Source organism: Taudactylus pleione, unplaced genomic scaffold (assembly GCF_031769625.1).
Source record: "Taudactylus pleione unplaced genomic scaffold, aTauple2 ptg000109l, whole genome shotgun sequence".
In the NCBI taxonomy this organism is placed as follows: domain Eukaryota; kingdom Metazoa; phylum Chordata; class Amphibia; order Anura; family Myobatrachidae; genus Taudactylus; species Taudactylus pleione.
In genome coordinates, this window is record NW_028284511.1 from 8,775,215 (window position 1) to 8,795,654 (window position 20,440).

Consider the following 20,440-nt stretch of genomic DNA (forward strand, 5'->3'; position numbering starts at 1 on the left):
GTCATTTAGAAAATGAAAGCAAACATCTGATTAGTTGCTGTGGGCAATACCACTTCTATAAAGCATAGTTGCCAACATGCAGTACTTGATGTCAAGGAGATCCCCCAGGGAAGATCCAGGTGGGTGGTGCGAGGGAGTGTGGTGCAGCAAATCGCTTCATGGTGTTCCTGCACACACTGGGCCTGATTCAGACCGGGTCGATGGTTGGCCAGTGCGCACGCGTGGCGTGCGAGAGCCCCGGAGCGAGCACAAAAAGCATTTGCTAGAGCGCTCACAACAAACGGGGCGGCTATCGATGTTGATCGACAGCTCGCCCCGTTTTGTAGGCGGGGAGGGGGGGTGACTGGGCAAACGGAGGCGTTCCTGCAGGAACACCTGCCCTTTGTGGGTGGTCCTACTGACATCACTCGTGATGTCAGTAGGTGGACTTCCTGCTCTATTAGAGCAGGAAGTCTACTGGGGCTTGCAGCCACGAGACCCTACCGCAGGGTCTCATCGCAAGCCCGATGGTCGCGATGGTCTTGACCATCGCGACCATCACCTGGCTGCTCGCATAAGCTGTGGGTGGTCACCCACAGCTATGCGAGCGGCCAGTAGGCCGCAATTTAAAAAACAAGCGCCCGCCCTGATTCAGAGTGAGCGCTCGGTTTTTGCGAGCGGCTCTGAATCAGGGCCACTGCTCGATGCAACAATTGAGCTACTAAGCATCAGGGCGGGGTCACAATTCACTGTGAAAGGCGTTATCAACCCCCTGAATCAACCACTTAACTGTGGAAGTAGATAGGATGCGGGAGGCTGGTTTACTATCCAGGGAGTCCAGGTGAGCTGCTTGAATTTTGTGAGATTCCTGGACATTCCGTGAGAGGGGGCAAGTATGCTATACAGAAGGTTGTAGAACAGTTTTATTTTTTTATTTACATGTATTTCAATAGCAACATACTTTACAGTAATCAATAGCTGGGAAGTTAACAATCTGTGAAATGTAAAAAAAAATAATTAATCCTATTGATTTGAGATACATTATTTAAAAGATGTCCACTCATTTTCCTTATTTAAAATGCAAATAATTGTTGAATTTTGTGTATTGTAGTACACATGTTGTAACGTCATAAATATAAAACTTGTGGTAGCCAACTACCATAATCCCTTGCGGTGGACATGGAGCAGTAATGGGTAAGAAAGCTTAAGCTAGTGTATTTTCATTCATTTAACAAAGGTGATGATAAACATTTAGCGAGAAATATACTGAAGTGCAAATTGCTTAACTGGTTTGTTTTTTTTGTGAATTTTTGGAGCGAGTTGCTAATCGTCAAAAGTATTAAAGGCAAAATTGGCAAAAAAATTTCAGAAAACGGTAAGTTGTAAACAGGAGTCTCAGCAAGTCGATATAACCATTGTTTTCAGTGCTCTGAAATCTAAGCACAAATTACCAGACGTAATTAGCTGAGGGCCTTATTCAGAGCCGGATGCTCTGACAAGAGCGCTCGCTCTGAATCAGGACCCTCCTACCTATTATTGGAGCGGCCTCCTGGCCGCTCACATAACTGTGGGTGACCACCCACAGCTTATGCGAGCAGCCAAAAAGATGGTCGCGATGGTCAAGACCATCGCGACCATCGGGCTTGCGACGAGACCCTGCGGTAGGGTCTCGCTGCCGCAAGCCCAGGAGTGCTTTTGGCTCTATAAGAGCCAAAAGCACTCCCACTGACATCACTAGTGATGTCATTTGGGCCGGCCCCAGACGGTAGGCGTTTCCATGGGAACGCCTCCGTCTGGGCAGCAACGCCCCCGGCACGCCCACCAAAGGGGGCGTGTTGTCACTCACCAACGACAGCACGCCCCTTTGGTGCGAGACCCATAGTGACGGCTTGGCTGTCGCTATTCGGGTCTCGCGCATGCGCACGACGGAGCTCCCTCCGTCATGCGCATGCGCACTAGGATGACCATCGACCAGCTTGCGAGCACTCAGCACTCACGAGCGGATCTGAATCAGGCCCTGAGTTCATAAATTCTTCCCCAAAGATGAAATTAGCAATTAATGTAGGTACCCAAACAATAAATAAATTTAAGGGGCACAATTATTTAATGAATGTATTAATTGGGGGCAAATTACTTGTCAAATAAAAAAATATAACATTTTATTAACCGGACAATAAAACAAATAATAATAAAAACAATCAAGCTACCATATTAATAAAGTAAAAAAAAGTAGTGCTTCCATTTATTAAATTAGAAAAACAGTAGTCCTACATTAAGACTTACCTGTCCTTTAGAGTTGGGTGCGATTCCGGCGCACACAATGCTGGCGGTTACAATCCCGACGGTTAAAATGCAGACACCTGCAGGTAAGTAAATTAACCCTTTTCCTAACCCTAACGCACCTTTCCCTAACTCTCTCCATAATGCCTAACTCTAACCCCTAAACCTAATATTTACCTTCGGGATTGCGGCCGCCGGAATTGTCAAGACGGGATTCTGACCCTTGTCGGGATTCTGGCGTCTGTACTGCGACCGCCAGTTTGGAGGCATATTCAATTAGCCGTAAAAAGTCCCGTCCTTTTCGCCTGCCGGACTTTCCGCCTATATCGCATGTTTTTGGAAAAACACTGTTCGTGCGTGCGGACGCTTTTCGCCCTATTCAATTCCAAAGGATGCGAAAACGCGTCCCGGCAAAACTGAAACAGGTGAAAAGTGCTGTCAGATTTGAGGAATTTCAGCCTGACACCTCCCAAAAGATACACTGACATTGGGGATCACTATAGATACCTCCGAATAGCCCTGCTGAAGGTATTTGGGGTGCTTAAATGCTCTCAATAGCTGCTAATTAGCGTCTTTGCACAAGTGGTGAAGAATAGCATTTAGCAGGTTTTTTTGGTAAAAATAAGTAGTCCCAGCAAATTTGGGGTACATGAAAATGGGTGCAAGCATGGTTAAAAATCGCTAAAGTTAGGTTTTAAAAAACGTAAAAAACCTACCTTCTGCAAACACCTTCCAGCAAAAAAAAAACACCTGGGGAATACTTGGGGGACCCCCTAGAGTCTATTTCGCTAGTTTTTAAGTTTGTCCCCCAACTTTGGACTTTTTCACCCCAAAATGAAAAGTACTTTTTTGGGATGATCTAAAGTATTTTTAAACTTTTTTTGATGCAGTTTACCTTTGGGGGGGTGTCCCAAGGCTGCTGGGGTGTTCCCCCAACGTTACACCTCAAACCCCCAATTCTGCTTTCATAGGCAAATCTTTTTTGCCGATTCCAATGCATTGACTTTCTGCACTGGCGAAAAGTCTTTGTAAATGAATACGGGGATACGTTTTCACCTGGAGAAATGACGTCACTGGAGAAAACTTTTCGTCGAAAACGACTTATCGCGGCTAATTGAATACGTGTGCTGGGATACCAACTACATCCCGTACTTTCCTTCCTGGCTTCGTCCAATGTATTCCTTCCAATATGAATTTATAAAGAAATAAAAAACATTTTGAACTATGAAGACTTGATCTATCTCTGGGTTCGGGTATAAAAGATAGACAGGAATTAGATAGACACCAGATGTTAGGCAATAGCTCGACAGGGACAAAAGGTCAACAGGGATAAAAGGTCGACACATTAAAGGTTGACATGGAAGAAGGTCGACGGGTATAAAAGTTCAACTGGGCCAAAAGGTCAACACAAACGGTTGACACATTTTTTTTTCTAACCTTAATCTTCACCCAAACCCTAACCCTCCCCTTGGTGCCTAACCCTAACTCCTAGTGCCTAACTCTAACCGTCAGTGTAGGTGCCTGACCCCAACCATCCCTCCTATTGCCTAACCCTAACCCTCCAGTATGTGCCTAACCCTCCCTCCTGGTGCCTAACCCTAACCATCGGGGTTAGTGCCTAACTCTAACCATCAGGGTACAGTAAGTGCCTAACCCTAACACACAAAAAAAACACAAAATGTGTAGACCATTTTTTTTGTGTCGATTTATTTTTGTGTCGCCCTTTTGTCCCTGTCGACCTATTGCTTGTCTAACATCTGGTGCCTATCTAGACATTGTCGACCTTTTTACTGTCTACTATATCTGTTAAACCACACCAGTACCCCAGCATTAGTGAACATTACTGTAACTCATCCCATCTCATTGAAAGCTGTACGTACGCCTGAGCTCCTGAGCCCCAAAATGCCAAATATGCACGTCTGAGACCTCTTTGAGCCCTGCATCTGACCCGTCTGAACTCCTGATGCTGAGGGTGCGTCTGAAACCCAACACTCGAGCCCCTGAACCCCATAACTGTATGGGTGTGTCATTGCAATATACTGGGGAGTTCAGGAGCTGTGTAGTGCCTTCAATACAGTGCTGCAACATTATTGAACAGGAAATGTTGTGGCCTTATTGAAAACTGAGGTTGCGTTTGAGTCCCAGAACACCAACACCTGTGAGTGCATCTGAAACCCGATTACAATGACGGGTACAAATGGCCAACATGGTCAAAAGGTCGACACAAAAATAGTCGACACATGATATTTTTATTTTTTTAACTTTTAAGGCGCTATGACATGCCCAATGGATCCTAGCCATTCGCCCTTAACAGTGGTGGTGCAAGGTTTCATCTGGATTCTGTTTCCACAACACATGGATGATGTTGCAACATGTAACCATTGAAAGTATGTGTTTTATATGAAGAGTAGGACCTGCACCAGATCTAAACCTGATTCATGCTCAATCCAGCATCACACAGACTGTGAATCCAGACCTGAGTCAGAGATACTCATTGATTACAAGTCGGAAAATATTTCTCTACACTAACATTTTTGTATAGATTGTTCTTGTACTGTAGCATGCTAAAAACAATAATTATATACATGTGAAATTGGCCTTATGTGCAAGGTATACATATTCTTTATATATTACACTATGGCACTAGTCATTGTTTTTTTGCTTATATTAATAACTAGCAGCTCAGATACCTAATGCTTAGGTAGCCAATGTTTCCATCAGACGTTCATACGCGTACTGGTATGAAGGGTGGGGTGGGGCTCTGTGCCGCCCAGTGCTGGCCCCACCCTCTAAACAGGTGATGTCATGACATCACACCTCGGGGGTAGGAAGTACAGCAGTGCACAGAGCATTGTAAGGACGCTTCGGGCAGCTCTATAGTTCTCCTTGCAGCAGTGCTACAGGGGCTGGCATGCGGAACCCACTTTGGGTAAGAGGTATCATAGCCTCTGAACAGTCCAGGTGGAGACACTGGGCCTGATTCAGAGCTGAACGCTCTGACCAGAGCGCTCGCTCTGAACCAGGGCCATCCCAGCTAAATTTGGAGCGGCCTCCTGGCCGCTCGCATAGCTGTGGGTGACCACCCACAGCTTATGCGAGCGGCCAAAAAGATGGTCGCGATGGTCAAAGACCATCGCGACCATTGGACTTGCGACGAGACCCTGCGGTAGGGTCTCGCTTCCGCAAGCCCAGGAGTGATTTTGGCTCCATTAGAGCCAAAATCACTCCCACTGACATCATTACTGATGTCAGTGGGGCCGGACTCAGACGGTAGGCGTTCCCATGGCAACGCCTCCATCTGGCAGTCACGCCCCCGGCACGCCCACCAAAGGGGGCGTGCTGTCAATCAACATTGACAGCACGCCCCCTTTGGTGCGAGACCCGGAGCGACGGAGAGCCCATCGCTATCCGGGTCTCACGCATGCGCACGACGGAGCTCCCTCCATCGTGCGCATGTGCAGTGGGGCAACATCGACCCGTTTGCGAGCGTCCTTTGCTCGCGAACGGGTCTGAATGACCCCCACTGAGCATAGCAACCAATCAACGTCTAGCTATCATTCATCTAGTAAATTAACTTTGGTTATTTTTTTTTTTACAAAAGTTCTTTACTGCCTTAGCTGTTTCACGGCTCATAATAATAGCCTTTATCTGACTATCCTGTTATGAAGACCTAGGACCTGTATAGTTATGGCGAGAGCTGGTAAAGAAAATTATCTTACCTTAAAATTATCTAAGGACTCATCTTCACCTTAACTGCCCTGCCTGCAGAAGAGTCTGTCAGCCACTGTCGGATTTCTCAGTGAAGACACAAATCCTCTGATTACTTAAAAGCATAATCCCATTTTTCAGAATTATATCGTGTTCATTTTATTTAAGAAAGTATGGTAAGTACATCAGCTGGATTGTTCTTTTCCTATAAATCCTTTTTATAGTTGCTAGGTGATCAAAAGAGATTAAGAACAGTGAAAGATTGAATGGCCAGAAATCAAAAGGAATGTGATTTAAACTTTCACATACTTAAAGGGATTAACCACATGAAATAAGTATTGTTCACAGAAGAAAGCTAGAACAAGAGGCCAATCTATTATATCATACGCCTTGAATTTGTCAGGTGATACGACCTGTCAGTTCCGTGTGCTTTCTTCACTAAAACATATTATCTTCATTTTATCTGCCTGTATATGAAATTATATACGTCTGTGGAAACAGGTGGGATAATCACTGATACAGCAAAATAGATTAGCTGGTTAAATATCATTAGAAAACATGACCTTGTGTTTCTATGCATCTTTGTTATCTGAGCTTTTACTCTCCATGCAACTTTATTCTATTTGTACATCAGCTTGTATTGCTAATTTGCTATTGTTATTGGTTGGAACTTAAATTGATTTCTCTCATAACCTACTATTTGTTTGATTGTTAAAAAAGAAAAGAGAATATCAGTTCGGCGCTATCAACAAGCAGCTAGTTCAGTGGAGGTGTCAACTCCTAACTATATATAGAAAAACGAAAAAAATATGAACAGCGCTAACAACTTAATAGTGTAACATTCATGGGTATCCTAATACGCTAATGCAATAAAATAAATCAAGAAGGATCTATGGTATCAAGGTAAGGAGAAAATAAGTTAAATCTATAGAACCTATATTAAATATTTCATATTTTTTTCGTATTTGTTTGATTATGCATTAGTGACTTTTATGTCTCTTTCAATAAACACATTAAGAAAAGGAAGAAAGAAAGAAAACATGACCTTAGGTACTTGAGGATCGGAGTTAAGAACCAATACACTAGAGCAGGGGCGTAACTAGACCTAGGGGGGCCCCATAGCAAAATTTTCATGGGCCCCCCCTTAGTTCCATCTACTGTAAAATAAAAGTATGAGGGGGACTGGTAGTAAGAGGGAGAAGTATGGCAGTATGGGGGGGAGTCTGGAAGCATAGAAGGTGCAGTGTGAGTAGCAGCAAGAAAGGGGGTGTCTGGTAATAGGGAGAGGTTAAGACAGATAGCAGGGATAGATGTCTGTGGTACTTAAGACAGGAGGGAAAGGAGGAGTGTTCTGAAATTAGGGAGGGAGGGAGGGAAGGGGATGTCTGGAAGCAGGGTGAGGGGGATAGAGCAGGGTCTCTGGAAGCAGAGTAGAGGTAGGTGGGTGGAATGATGTATGAAGGTAGTGAGGGTGTGTGTGGGGGGGTTCTGTTTAGGGGCAGGGGGTGAGGAGGTGTCTGGAGGAGGGACACACACATACACTGTTCCTCACAGTAAGGGTTATCACAGACTGTAAGCATTACACTGACCTTGTCTGTATGAATAACGCTGGGGGGGTCTCCTTGCTTTGTTGCCTGGGAAAATGGGAGTGATGCGAGGTACCCCGGGGGCAGGTGAGGGGCACTGCCTCAGTCCCTGCATTTTGCTTAGGGGAGAATCACGTTGTCAGCCGCGGCCCTGGAACAGTAGAGGGCGGAGCGGCGGATCCTTCCTGCTGCTCCACCTCTGTATCGGCGTCATTGTGTTGCTGCAGCAGAAGACGGGCTGGGCAGCTGAGCTCTGGGGCCCGTGCTACGGAATCAGGTAAGTAGAAGGGTGGGCAGAGGGGCCACAGTAGACTGCGTCACTGCACCTCCCAGTCCCAGAGCCTTGAGAAAACTGAGATTTGTGAGATGATGATGTCATCATCTTGCGAGACTAGAAGCTCCGCAGCAGGAAAAAGTAAGGAGGAAGTAAAGTGCCAGTGCTGGAGACCCGGCACCAAAAGAGTTAAAAAAAAAAAAACTTGGGAGGGTGCAGGGGGTTTCTTGCTTTGCTGGCGGGCCCCCTAAGCCACTGGGCCCCATAGCAAGTGCACCCCTTGCACCCGCCATAGTTACGCCACTGCACTAGAGGTTCCCAAACCTGGTCCTCAAGGTTCTCTAACACAGTCCAGGTTTTACCACTCTCTTGGTGTGGTCGCAACCTCACCAGGCTGGGGTTTCCCTGACTTGGTCGCATCTGACGAAACTGTGTCAGTAAAGCTGCCGGCAGCTGCCGGAAGCTAATCTTTGGGCAGCCGCTGGGCTCAGCCCAACCTGCTGGCCCCTCAGTTGCATACTGCAAGCTGCCCTCAGTCCCCTCCTGCGGCCGGGCTACAGAAGCGGTGATCCACGGCAGCCCAAGCTTTAGGCAGCCGCGAATGGCTGTCCACAGCCACCCAGACTGTCATAGACGATCCCAACAGGATTGCTCACAGTCTTTTCCAGGCTCCTTGCAGTGCCTCCTCACCTCACCCAGGCAGCACAGTGCTGCAGCTTGCAGAACACCAGGCAGTGCCCCACAAAAGCTACCTGGAGTGATTCAGATAGGAGTCGAGGGCAGGAGCCGGAGCAGTGGTGCCCCCCATCTCCCTCTCCACCAACTTCAAGCAGCACAACCTGAGGGAGCATGCGGTGAATGCAGGAGGGCACGACGACATGCCAAGCTCTGCTTCCATTGTGCTGCTGCAGCAGAGCTGTCTAACAGGGGCATGGTTCAGTGTCAGCCACTAATCAGGGGTTCTACAGCAACATCACAGCTCCCCACATCCCACTTCTCAATCTCCGCATCCTACAGCCCCCTCAACCCCTCTATCCCCCAGTCCCCCGAATAAAGATACTCTTGCTATGTTTTTTTTCTTTAACTGTATATAAAAAAATTCCCCAAAATGTTAGATTTTGTTTTAATCAAATTGCATAAAAAGTTATTTAAACTTGATTCAGTATCATTTTGTTAACAAATAAGCATATTTGTTAAGAAATAAATAAACTGAACCATTTTTAATCAAGTATTATTTACATAATTTGATAATAAATAAATCAACAATTTTGGGGACACTTTGTTTAGAAAATATATTAGTTAAGTCGTTAAGGATATCTATGCTTGAGCACAGGTGACTTAATTAGTACCCTAGTCAATGTGATTAGCCTATAGAGCCGCCGGCTGCTCACATAATAGTCATGGTGCTTTTAAGCGGCCGAGCCACAATCTCCTTTTTAATTCAGTGAAATTGTGGCTGATAAAGCTTATCTTGGACGTCCTCTGCCATTCTATAGACAGCACTGAGTTGCACTAGCAGCCTTCTGTCAGTGTGGCAATGAGTGGCCGCCGCTGGGGCTGTATCGACTCTTCTATTATGTGACAGCGGCACTCTCTTGCTGCTTAAGTGAGGTTGCTTCTGTGTGATAGTCTCCTCCGAGGGCAAATATAAATTGATGCCTGCGGCTGAGGGATGCGGTCAGGAAGCCGATGGTCGAAATGGTGACCACCGGCTTCCCGACTGTCAAATCCTGGCAGGGTACTAATGACAGGCATCAAAATCCCGACACCTGTCATTATACCTATGCCGGGAGCCACAGACAGCTGCGGAGGAGGGGAGGGTTAGGTTAGGGGCTCCCGGGTGGGACTTAGGGTGAAGCACCCCCCCCGGGAGGGTTAGGGTTAGGCACCCCCGGGGGGAGGTTAGGGTTAGGCACCCCCCCGGGAGACTTAGGTTTAGGCTGCAGGGATAGGGGGGTTAGGTGTTTAGGCAGTTAGGGGGGGTTAGAGTTAGGCAGTAGGGGGGCAGGATAGGGTTAGGCACCCCTAAGGGAGGGTTAGGTTTAGGGGGGGTTAGGTTAGTTATACTTACCTAAATCCCCTGTCGGGACCTTCACTCCTGCCGCTCTGCCGGCATCGGTATTTAAACGGCCGGCGGTCATTCATATTGATTCCGCGGCTGATGTGAGCTGGCCAGTGCATGGTGAGAGTTGAAGGAGAACACTGAATATATGGGGGCGGGGCCCCCGGTGAACTACGATACTATTCTTCAATAAAAAAACAAAAAAACATGCATGCAAACGGCCAGTGGTGGACAGCAGACACGGGGGTCCTTGAGAGAGGTGAGGGGCCCGGGGTAATGTGCCCCCAGTGCCCGTTTCCCATTTTAATGCAGCTCTGCCTTGAGAACCAAGTTTGGAAACCACTGTACAAGTATAGTGGACCCATCGATGGGTCTCTCCTCTCTCCCACACCTGCACTTACTTCTGTTGCGACTCCCTTTTCTCTTTCCCCCACGCGCAATGCTCTGTATATATATATATATATATATATATATATAATTATATATATATATATATTTTATGGATAATAGTTATTCCACAGATAATGCTGATATAGGATGTCCGAAACTGTATAAGAATGGAAAGGCGATGGTATGCAGAGATGAAAGAAGTCTAACACTCATGAAATACTCACGATACTGATGGATTTAGGGCCTGATTCAGCAAGGGTCGCAAGAGATTGCACGTACCTGGCTGCTAGCAGAATATGCTAATGAATGCATTTGCATGGAAATCGCAACACAAGATGCAGACGCCCAGCACTACATAAAGCCAGCCCACCACCCTTTACTTTATGCTTGATCAGTACGCAGACTTGCGAAAACATCGGTAACATCGAGAACCATCGAACCCATATGCACAACTGTGGTAGCCCTGACCTGCCCAGGATTGTGGCAGCTGCCTGTGTACCTCAAGACATACGGCTGCATGTGCCACAGCACGAGCTTAATTATGCACGCCCCTGTAATGTCGTTCAAATGCACAGGCACGCCTGCATTCGCATTCCCACCACCACTCACAAACGGCACTTCCTGTCAATCAGCATCGGAGGTCTCTCCCTTACTTGATCGCAATGACTGGTTTACGCATGCATATTGAAGCGCACACGCATGCGCAGAGATGCAACATTGGCCAACTGCGAGCAAACTCTTACTTGCGATCCTTGCTGAATCAGGCCCTTTGAGCGTGGAATGATTATTGGTTCTCACAGCAGCAGTGCGAGCATTGGCAAAATGGCTGCAATGGTGAATTGTTTAATGTGGGCAGTTGCGAGCGCCAACAATCATTCCACATTCAAAGTCCATCAAATGGCATATACAGCATATAGGAAGTGGCGGCACTCACGTCTACAATATTGGTTTCTCTATTTGCTTTCTTGAGTGCTGGTGCATTCTGTCTGCTGTACATCTATACATCTATGCATTGGTTACCCATTCAGGGAAACTATTTTCTTGCTGAGAGTGGATATGTATACAGTACATATACATCAGTAGTATAACAGACATGGGTCATCTCAGTCTCTCTTCCCAAGCTTGGCCCTACCCACCACTCTGACCTTCTCTGCTATCCAAACCCCCCCTCCCATCGTTGCTCCTCCGCATTCTCCATCCCGACCCCTTACCACCCGTGACTTTGTCCTGGCACCCCCTTCCCTCCATACTTATCCTGGCAGCCGGTCCTCCTCTTCCAGGCCTGTCCTGTCCTCCTCGCTTTCAAAAAGGTACTTTTATTTTAAAAATGTCCTCTTATTGCGCCGGTCTGAGGGCCTGATTCAGCAGGGAACGCAGTTGCTTATATGCATGCTATCGGTCAATTCTTGCGTACTGCGCATGCATATACATTGCAGTGCATGCACGCGAATTAGCCACTGCGCTTGGGCCTGCGATCGCAGACAATACCCATGGCAGAGTGATTGACAGGAAGTGCCGTTTGGGGGTGGTGACAGGGGGGTGGTTGGGAGAACGCAGATGTGCCAGTGCGTTTCAACGCCATTGCATGTGTGTGCATAAATTAGCCACTGTGATACCAGACGCAGCCTGAGGTCTCATACCGTGCGCTGAGGTAAGTAATTCCTGAGTAAGGTCTGGGCTTCCCTAACTGTTCGATGTTACTGATTGTTTCTCTATGTTGTTAAAGTTCAGTATACGGATATGAGTAAGGGAAAGTGGGCGTCCTTATGTCAGGCTGCGATCACAATGTGAATGCAAACATATATATAAAACACCACTGATATTAGCAATGCAGTTGCGTGCTTATAAGCAGAATAGCCATCCGTAGTGAATCAGGGCCTGAATCAGCCACTTACAGTCAACCCATCCCCATCATCTGCACATAAAGAAGGCAACCATTCTTTCATTAGGATCTAACCATCACTGAGGCATGAGGCACTTATATTCAGACTAACCTTTCATAACACTGAAGTAAGTAGTTCTGCATAATCAACAGGCAGAGTGATTTCCCTAGTTGTGTTGGTTCAGGGGTCACTGTCCATTAAACAATAACGTTAGAAAGATTATTGCAGACAAATTATCACTAATGATCCACAGTATTTATGTTATATATCTGAGCAATTGTGTAGGTGAAAGGTCTATTCAAAAGCACATTCTTCCTTGTCACTACATGTAGTCTATATACTCCTAAACCACTGCGCGGGGCTTACCTGTCCACACTGATTGCACAGAGGTTGAAGATGGAGGCTGTGCACAGCATGACATCCATGGTCATGAGAACGTCACACAGGACAAAACCCAGGGTCCACACCCCTCCTAGAAACTGGAATAGAGAACACTGGTTAAAGGAAACACGAATGAATGAATGGAGTAGATAGGGACAAAGGTTTGAAACTAAGGAAGACTATAAAAGTGAATATGATTAATGGAAGGCAAATTTACTCATCATCATCATCATTTAATTTTATACATTATTGCATCAAGTGCCTGAGTAATTTCTTTCATCCCAGTCCTTGCCATAATGAACAATGTATCATTATACAGATGCCAGTAAAATCATTTATAATGGTTAATAACATTGTCAGTGATGGTATATAAACATATAAGGCTTGATACAGAGTTGCATGTAAGTCCCTTGGATCTTGCAATTGTTTGCACTGCGCAAGCATTTAATCCAAGCATACACAACTACAGGCGATTCAGAATCTTATCATCCCGGCTGCATTGTTGTAAGTGGGTGTTCCCACGTAGGCTAAAGCGACCCATACATGGAGCGATATGCACCATGTATGACGACGGCCGATCCAATGCCCGACATATCGGGCGATCCCCACATATGGAGCGAAGTAGTGGCTGGCCGCCCGATATGCCGGAACCTCTTTCCCTCACCCCCATAGCGCAACATGGGGTCATACATCGCATCCCCTGATCAAGTGAATTTTCCGTAAGATCTGGGGATACGATGTACGACCCCACGGGAGCGTGCATGGGACGATACTATGCCCATACACGGTACAATATAGCAGCTATATCATGCCACTCCATTGGATCGGCTACTACAGACATTCCTCACTTAACGACCTACCCGTTTACCGACCGTTCGGAGTTATGACCACACCTGCGCGTTACCGGCGGCCTCGAACTTACAACCCGCGCTGACTTTTTAGCGACCGTTCGGAGTTACGACCCGCCCTGACTCTTTAGCGACAGGCAGCGTGCGTGGCGTCTCAGCGTCAGAGAGATGTCAGAGAAGAGGAGCTCAAAGAAAAGGAGAGCTATTGATCTTGACAGGAAAATGAAGATCATAAGTGATTATGAAGCTGGAAAAAAAGTTAAAGAGATAGCAGGTGACTTAGAGCTGGCACATTCAACCATTTCAACAATCTTGAAGGATAAAGATAAAGTGAAAGAGGCAGTGAAAGCATCAACAGGATTTAAAGCCATAATAACTAGGCAGCGGAGAGGCCTCATTCATGAAATGGAAAAATTACTGGCGATCTGGTTTGATGACCACATGCTAAAAAAAATGCCACTGAGCCTTTCAATTAATCAAGCCAAGGCACGCAGTATCTTTAAAACTTTGAAGACACGTGAGGAGGATGAATCAGCGGAAACATTTACGGCAAGCCATGGATGGTTTCAACGCTTTAGTCAGAGATTCAACCTGCATAATCGCAGTATCAGCGGTGAGGCAGCAAGTGATGATGTAGAAGCAGCTGAAAAATTTGGTGGCCAATTTGATGAAATCATCGTGTAAGGCGGCTACCGCCCGGCACAAATCTTCAATGTGGATGAAACAGGACTTTTTTGGAAGAAAATGCCCGAAAGGTCGTACATACACAAAGAAGCAAAAACAATGCCCGGTTTCAAGGACATGGTAACGATGTTGCTGGGTGGAAATGTAGCTGGGTTTAAGTTAAAGCCTTTGCTCATCTATCGCTCCCAGCACCCATGTGCATTTAAGCAGGTTAGTAAGCACATGCTGCCCGTATACTATCATGCAAATAACAAGGCATGGATGACACAAGATTTATTTGAGGATTGGTTTACCAACTGCTTCATACCCCCGGTCAAGCGTTATTGTCTGGACAAGGGTGTTCCCTTTAAAATTATCCTCCTGCTTGATAATTGCCCAGGACACCCCCAGCATCTTTATGATGTAAACCCAGATGTAAAGGTAGTGTATCTGCCTAAAAACACCACTGCTATCTTACAGCCAATGGACCAGGGGGCTATAGCTACGTTCAAAGCATACTATTTGCGCACAACTTTTTCCAAAATTGTCTCGGCAACAGAAAATGATGAAGTAACCCTTTGTGGTTTTTGGAAATCATACAACATTTTACAGTGCATAAAGAACATAGAATCCGCTTGGGAGGAAGTGACAGAAAATTGTATGCAAGGCATATGGAAAAATGCCTAAAAAGTCTTGTGAATAATGTTGAAGTGGTTGACATAGATGAACATGTCGATTACCTAAATCAAACAACTGTGCAACTTGCTAACGTGCTTAATTTAGATCTTGAAGTGGAAGATATTGAATAATTAGTGGAATATGCCGAGGGAGAGCTATCTAATGAAGATCTAATAGAGTTGGAAGCGCAGCAGCACCCGGATGAGTTGGAAGAAGGAGAAGAGGAAAGAACGGAAGAAGTACAAAAGAAGTTCACAGTAAAGGGGTTAGCTGGTGTGTTCTCCAAAGTGAATGCGGCTGTGTTACAACTAGAGGGTATGGATCCAAATGTTGAAAGGTTCACGAAAGTGGAACGGCAAATGAATGAACTTTTACGATGCTATCGTGAAATTTATGACGAAAAAAAGAAAATTACAAAGCAGACCACACTAACAGGATTCTTCTCAAAAGCTACACCCAGTACCCCTAGCCCTACAAGTCCTTCCATTTCCTTGCCATCCTCTCCCTTACCAGAGCCCTTTACAGATCCTGATAACACCAATGATGACGCATTACATGATGAAGGATTTGTTGGCTAGAATGTCTGTTTTTCATATGTATATTTTTTTTTATGCCGATTGTCCTATTTATGCTCTGTAAAGGTACAGTATGCAACAGTTATGCTAAGTCTAACTAGTAGTACGTAGTAAAGTTATGCTAAATTAAACAAAAAAGTTCTGCAAAGTACTGTACAGTACTGTAAAGCGTTATGCAAAATTACTATACTGTATGCAAAGTAAACAGTTATTCAAAATAAAAGTTTTGCAAAGTAAAAAAAAAAAGCTAAATAAGTTATGCAAAGTAAAGCAGTTTCCTTTTCTTTATTCATAATACAATACAGTACAGGTAAGTGATTGCTGTGCATACTGTATACAGGTACAGTACAGTACTGTATACAGTATTGTACTGTACATGTATACAAAACTGTACTATAGTTATGCATATATAGTATAGTACTGTATATCCTGTTGATGCTTTCACTGACTCTAATGCTGGCCATACAAGGTAAGATTTTCTGATTTTCTAGTTGGTTGGTTGGAATGAAAATCTGGTCAGGTATGAAAGCAAATGACAATCAGCAATTTGCTCCCAAACGCAGGAAAATGGACAAAAACTGTTGTTTGAACAAATTGTTTAGAGCAAACATTTAACAAACTTGTCTGACGACCATTTTCATCTGTTTTATGGCATTTAGGAGCAAATTGCTGATCATCATTTACTCCCATACGTTACCAGATTTTCATTCCAACCAACCAACTAGTTGGGTGGTTGGACAGAAAATCTTACCGTGTATGGCCAGCATATCACTCTATTTTTACCATTTAAAATTGTTGAATGTGCCAGCTTCTTTCCAGCTTCATTTTATAATTGCTCGTTTAACGACTAATTAGTCTAACGACCGAGTTGTAGGAACGGAACTCGGTCGTTAAGTGAGGAATGTCTGTATATCGCACCGTGTATGGCTGACATAAGTGTTCCGTGGGCAGATTGTGGGTGTGTAGGTGAGACTGCGGGCTGTGCAGTGCTTTGGTATGCAAAGATCGGGGCAGTGTGACTGCATAGATGTCTGCACTTGTGGCTGACTTGTGTGCAACTCAATCAGGCCCAGAGCCTCAAAGCTTCTCTTTTTCCTTTTTGTGCTAATATTTTCTAGTTTAGAAATCTATAGAGTAAGCTACTATCATCTAAACCTCTGCAGAACAGTGAGGCAGATGTTCTCATAGGCTGAAGTGACAAGGAGTGCGCTCTGTCTCCTCGCAGGTCCACCGGTACCATAGTAATGGAGGTGTGCAAACTTAAAGCACCTTCTGTGCATGCACACCTTATTGCAAGTTCTTCTTCCTACACCCCACACTACCTCCATTAACCTGCTCCTTACTGGATCTATTCCATGTTGTATGTCCTACATTGTGCTGCTTTAACCCAGTGTTATCTCACATCCTGCTGTTCTACCTGGTTAATAAACCAATCCCTGTTTGAGCTATACATCATATGGTCTGACCTCCATCACACACCACTGACTCGCTGTGTTTTGCTAGTGATAGCTTGTGCATTTTTAATATCAGGCATAAATATAACCTGAAGTGCTGGATTTTTAATCCAACACTTTGTAAATAAACCCCTAAGGGGGGAATCCAATTAGCTCGGAAACATTTTCAGCCGTAAAAAAAAATGGGTTTTTTTCGCCGATGTTCAGGTATTTTTCGCCGATTTTTTTGCTGTAATATCCAATTAAACCATGTTTATTACGGCAAAAAAATTCTGTTTTCTCACGAAAATACATAGGTTCCGCGAAAAGTCACGGACCTCTGTATTTTCTCTGCCGCGATCGGGAGAAAAACACCTATTCAGGATTTGGTTTCGCCTACCTGAGGCAGGCGAAACAAAATCCCTGATAAGTGCTGGCTTCTGGGCTAATTGGAAAGCCCCGGTGAGGTAATTAGCCGTGGTAATTTACCGCGGCTATTTGTATACCATCCTAAGTGTCAAACATTTCCTTGTCTTTGGATGCAATTCATATACCCATATTCCTAACGAGAAAGGATGCAAACTAAAACCTAAATCTATCTCGTACAGTGTGCTTGGATATTGTCAAGAAAGCAAAGGCTACAGATTGTGGGACATTGACAATCAAAAGCTAGTGAAGTCAAGAGACGTAGGGCATTATTTATAAAGTGGCAGCTTTTGTAAGCCGTTGCTTCTCGGCGGGTTGGAGGTGAAAATTTAAAACGCCACTCACAGTCAGTGTAAAGCCTGGTGCTCGGACTGTTACTGTTGACCAAAATGATACATTGAGGTAATGTTCAACGAATTTAGTATGGCAGCCACTAAACCTGTCAGTACACCACTTGACAAAAATACACAAATAACAAAAGCTATGTGTCAAGGTGCATACACACACGATTTTTTGAACAATTATCGTTAACAATATAGTTTATCGTTCAATCGTTGAAAAAACAGTTCACTTTCTAAGTTAAAACGATGAACGATTATCTTTCATGCACGTTCACGTTTGTAGTTCAGTCAGAATGACCAACTGAACGATTTTCATTAAGGTAATATGCAAAAATCGTTTGTAGTTCAAACAAATCGTTCATTACACTTTAAAAAATCTGACAGATAATCTGACAGAAAATCGTTCATAAAATCGTTCATAAAATCGTTGGTAACAGAATCGTTGTGTGTGTATGCAGCTTTAGAGGTATAAATAAGAGGAAATGAGCAGAGTTCCTTATCAAAGTGCCATTGGAAGTTTAATGTATGCAAGTGTTGTACACGTCCAGACATTAAACATGCAGTCAGTCATGTCAGCATTTGCAAAAAACCCTGTAAGGGAGCACTGGAAGAGAGCACTGGACTGCGTAAATTGTATTCTAAGGTACCTGAAAAGGTACCAGGTCTTTAAAAAGTTTTCAAAAGCTGAAAGTCTGGAGTTTCAAGCCTTCTGTGATGCCGATTGCGGATGAGATAAGGACGATAGCTGTTCCTACACTGGATAGTAGATACCTGTTCGTACTAGCGGAGACTTTGGGCCTGATTCAGACTTGGGAATAGAGAGATAGATCTCTCTCAACTGATCATCTTGGTGAAACCATGTTGCACTGCAGGAGGGGCAGATTTAAAATGTGCAGAGAGTTAGATTTGGGAGGAGTGTTTCCAAACTGACATCTAAATTGTAGAGTAATAATAAAGCTGTGCAGTATTTGTGGGCTACATGCAAAAGCAGCCAGTATTTACCCCACATGTAAAAAAATTGATGTATTTACAGTTTTACACCCCTTGCATTGCATATGGTTTGTTCAGGTTCACAGTTGAGAGAGAGAGATATATATCTCTATTCCCAAGTCTTAATCAGGCCCTTTGTGTGAACTGGATCTTATTAATTCAAATAACACTGTCAGCATTGCATGTGACAATAAAGGAGCAATTCTTTTATTTTCCAGCACCAAATAGTATGGCTGGTCTAAGCGCATTGACATAAGACACTATTTCATAAGAGAGCTGGTGAATAGCACTTTAGTCAGAGTGATTTATTTAACTATTGAGTGAGACCTTGTAGATATGTTATCTAAGGGCCTGATGTCACATGTGCTCAATGCCTTATTATTAAAATGTGGAAATTAGTGGATTTTGAAATGTTGATGTGTTACGTCATGTTATTTTTATGTCCTCCTGTGTTTTGGTTACAGGAATGTCTTGTATTGCTGTGTAACCAGAGACAGCCTTGAACCAGGTGGGTGTTGAGGAGTGCGCTCTGCGCTGTCTCCCATATTAACAGAGGTGTATGACCTCTGACCCAATGCGCCTTCCGCGCATGAGTGCCTTACCAGGCATTCTTTTTCCTCCATCCTACGGACAGCTAGGACATACCCTTGAGTGTCTCGAGAGAGAGACTGTGCCCCAGGCATACACCGGTGCCACATATAACAGCATCGGTGCCACCACACACCATTATGGCACCAAATCTGGCCACACTGCAAGTCCCATGCTACCACCAGGGCCGTAAAGAGTCTGTCCGGGCCCGGGTAAAGGAGGGGGCGTGACCTAATCGCGGGACGCGTGGCCATGCCCCCTTGAAAAAAAAATACTTTTACAGCGCCGTGTAGCGGCGCTGCGTGCTGGGGAGGGGGGCTCTGTAAGCCCCCCAGCCCGGCGCTAAATGGAGGGAGGGGAGCGATCAGTGTGATCGCTCCCCCCCACAGCGATAGGAGACTTCTTCCGGCTGCTGCAGCATCCGCGAGCAGTCTCTCACTGCAGAACAGCACAAGTGTGTGCTGAGCTGATGTGAGGGAGGGGGGGTCCACGCCGGCCCCGGCCCCCCCGGACCCCTCTAGCAAACCCGGGCCCCGGTAAACTGTACCCGCTCCCCCCCCCTGTTGGCGCCCATGGCTACCACTGCAAGTATCTACAGTCACCGCACACCACCTGCATTAAAAGTGCTCCTTGCTGGATCTGTTCCATGTTGTATGTTCCTGCATTGTGCCCCTTTAACCCTGTGTTGTCTCACATCCTGCTCTTTTATCTGTTTAATAAACCAATCCCTGATTAAGTTATTCATCGCGTGGACTGACCTCCATCACACACCGCTGACACCTATCCACATAGGTCCTGCAAATATGAAGAGCCCTATTACTGGTGAGAATCAGCATATTAGCCAGTGCAGGTATTTTTTCACTTCACCCTATACATCAAAGGTTACCATTGGTTACTGTCAGTGGTGGATTTTACCTAGGGGCTGTGGGGCTGCAGACCCCCAATAAAATCAGCCACTTCAGTGAGCCAATGCAGTCCATGACTGCATTGGCTCCACTGTGACTGGAGGTGGCTTCCCATTGGAAGTGCCACCTGCCAGTCACGCACAGGACAGGCAGCCCCAGGGCGAGATGTCTCCTCCCCCTGGGACTGCCAGTCCGGGCAGCGGTCAGTAGAAAGGGGCTTCCAGTGGAAGCCGCTGCTCAGCTTTTCGGGCAGCCCTACATGGCTTCTCGGGGCTGCAGTCAATGTAGCCCCCAGAAGCCAGTGTTATGTGCATGTGCGGCACCACATGCGTATGCGCTGGTCCCTGCTGACAGTAAAAATGTGTGAGTGTGACTTATTCAAAAAGCATAGGAAAGCAATAACAAATTAAAATAATTAAATAAATACTTTTTTATAGTATTAATTATGTA

General features: G+C 45.3%; 1 protein-coding gene across 2 annotated transcripts in view; it reads right to left on the reverse strand.

Annotated features, from left to right (window-relative positions):
* Positions 1–20,440, reverse strand: part of DRD4 (dopamine receptor D4) — a 131,269-nt gene that overhangs the window by 71,916 nt on the left and 38,913 nt on the right. For both annotated transcript variants that reach the window (XM_088471054.1, XM_088471053.1), the window contains one exon: positions 12,529–12,641. In XM_088471054.1, coding sequence (XP_088327180.1) covers positions 12,529–12,641 — 113 coding nt within the window. The remainder of the gene's footprint in view (positions 1–12,528; positions 12,642–20,440) is intronic.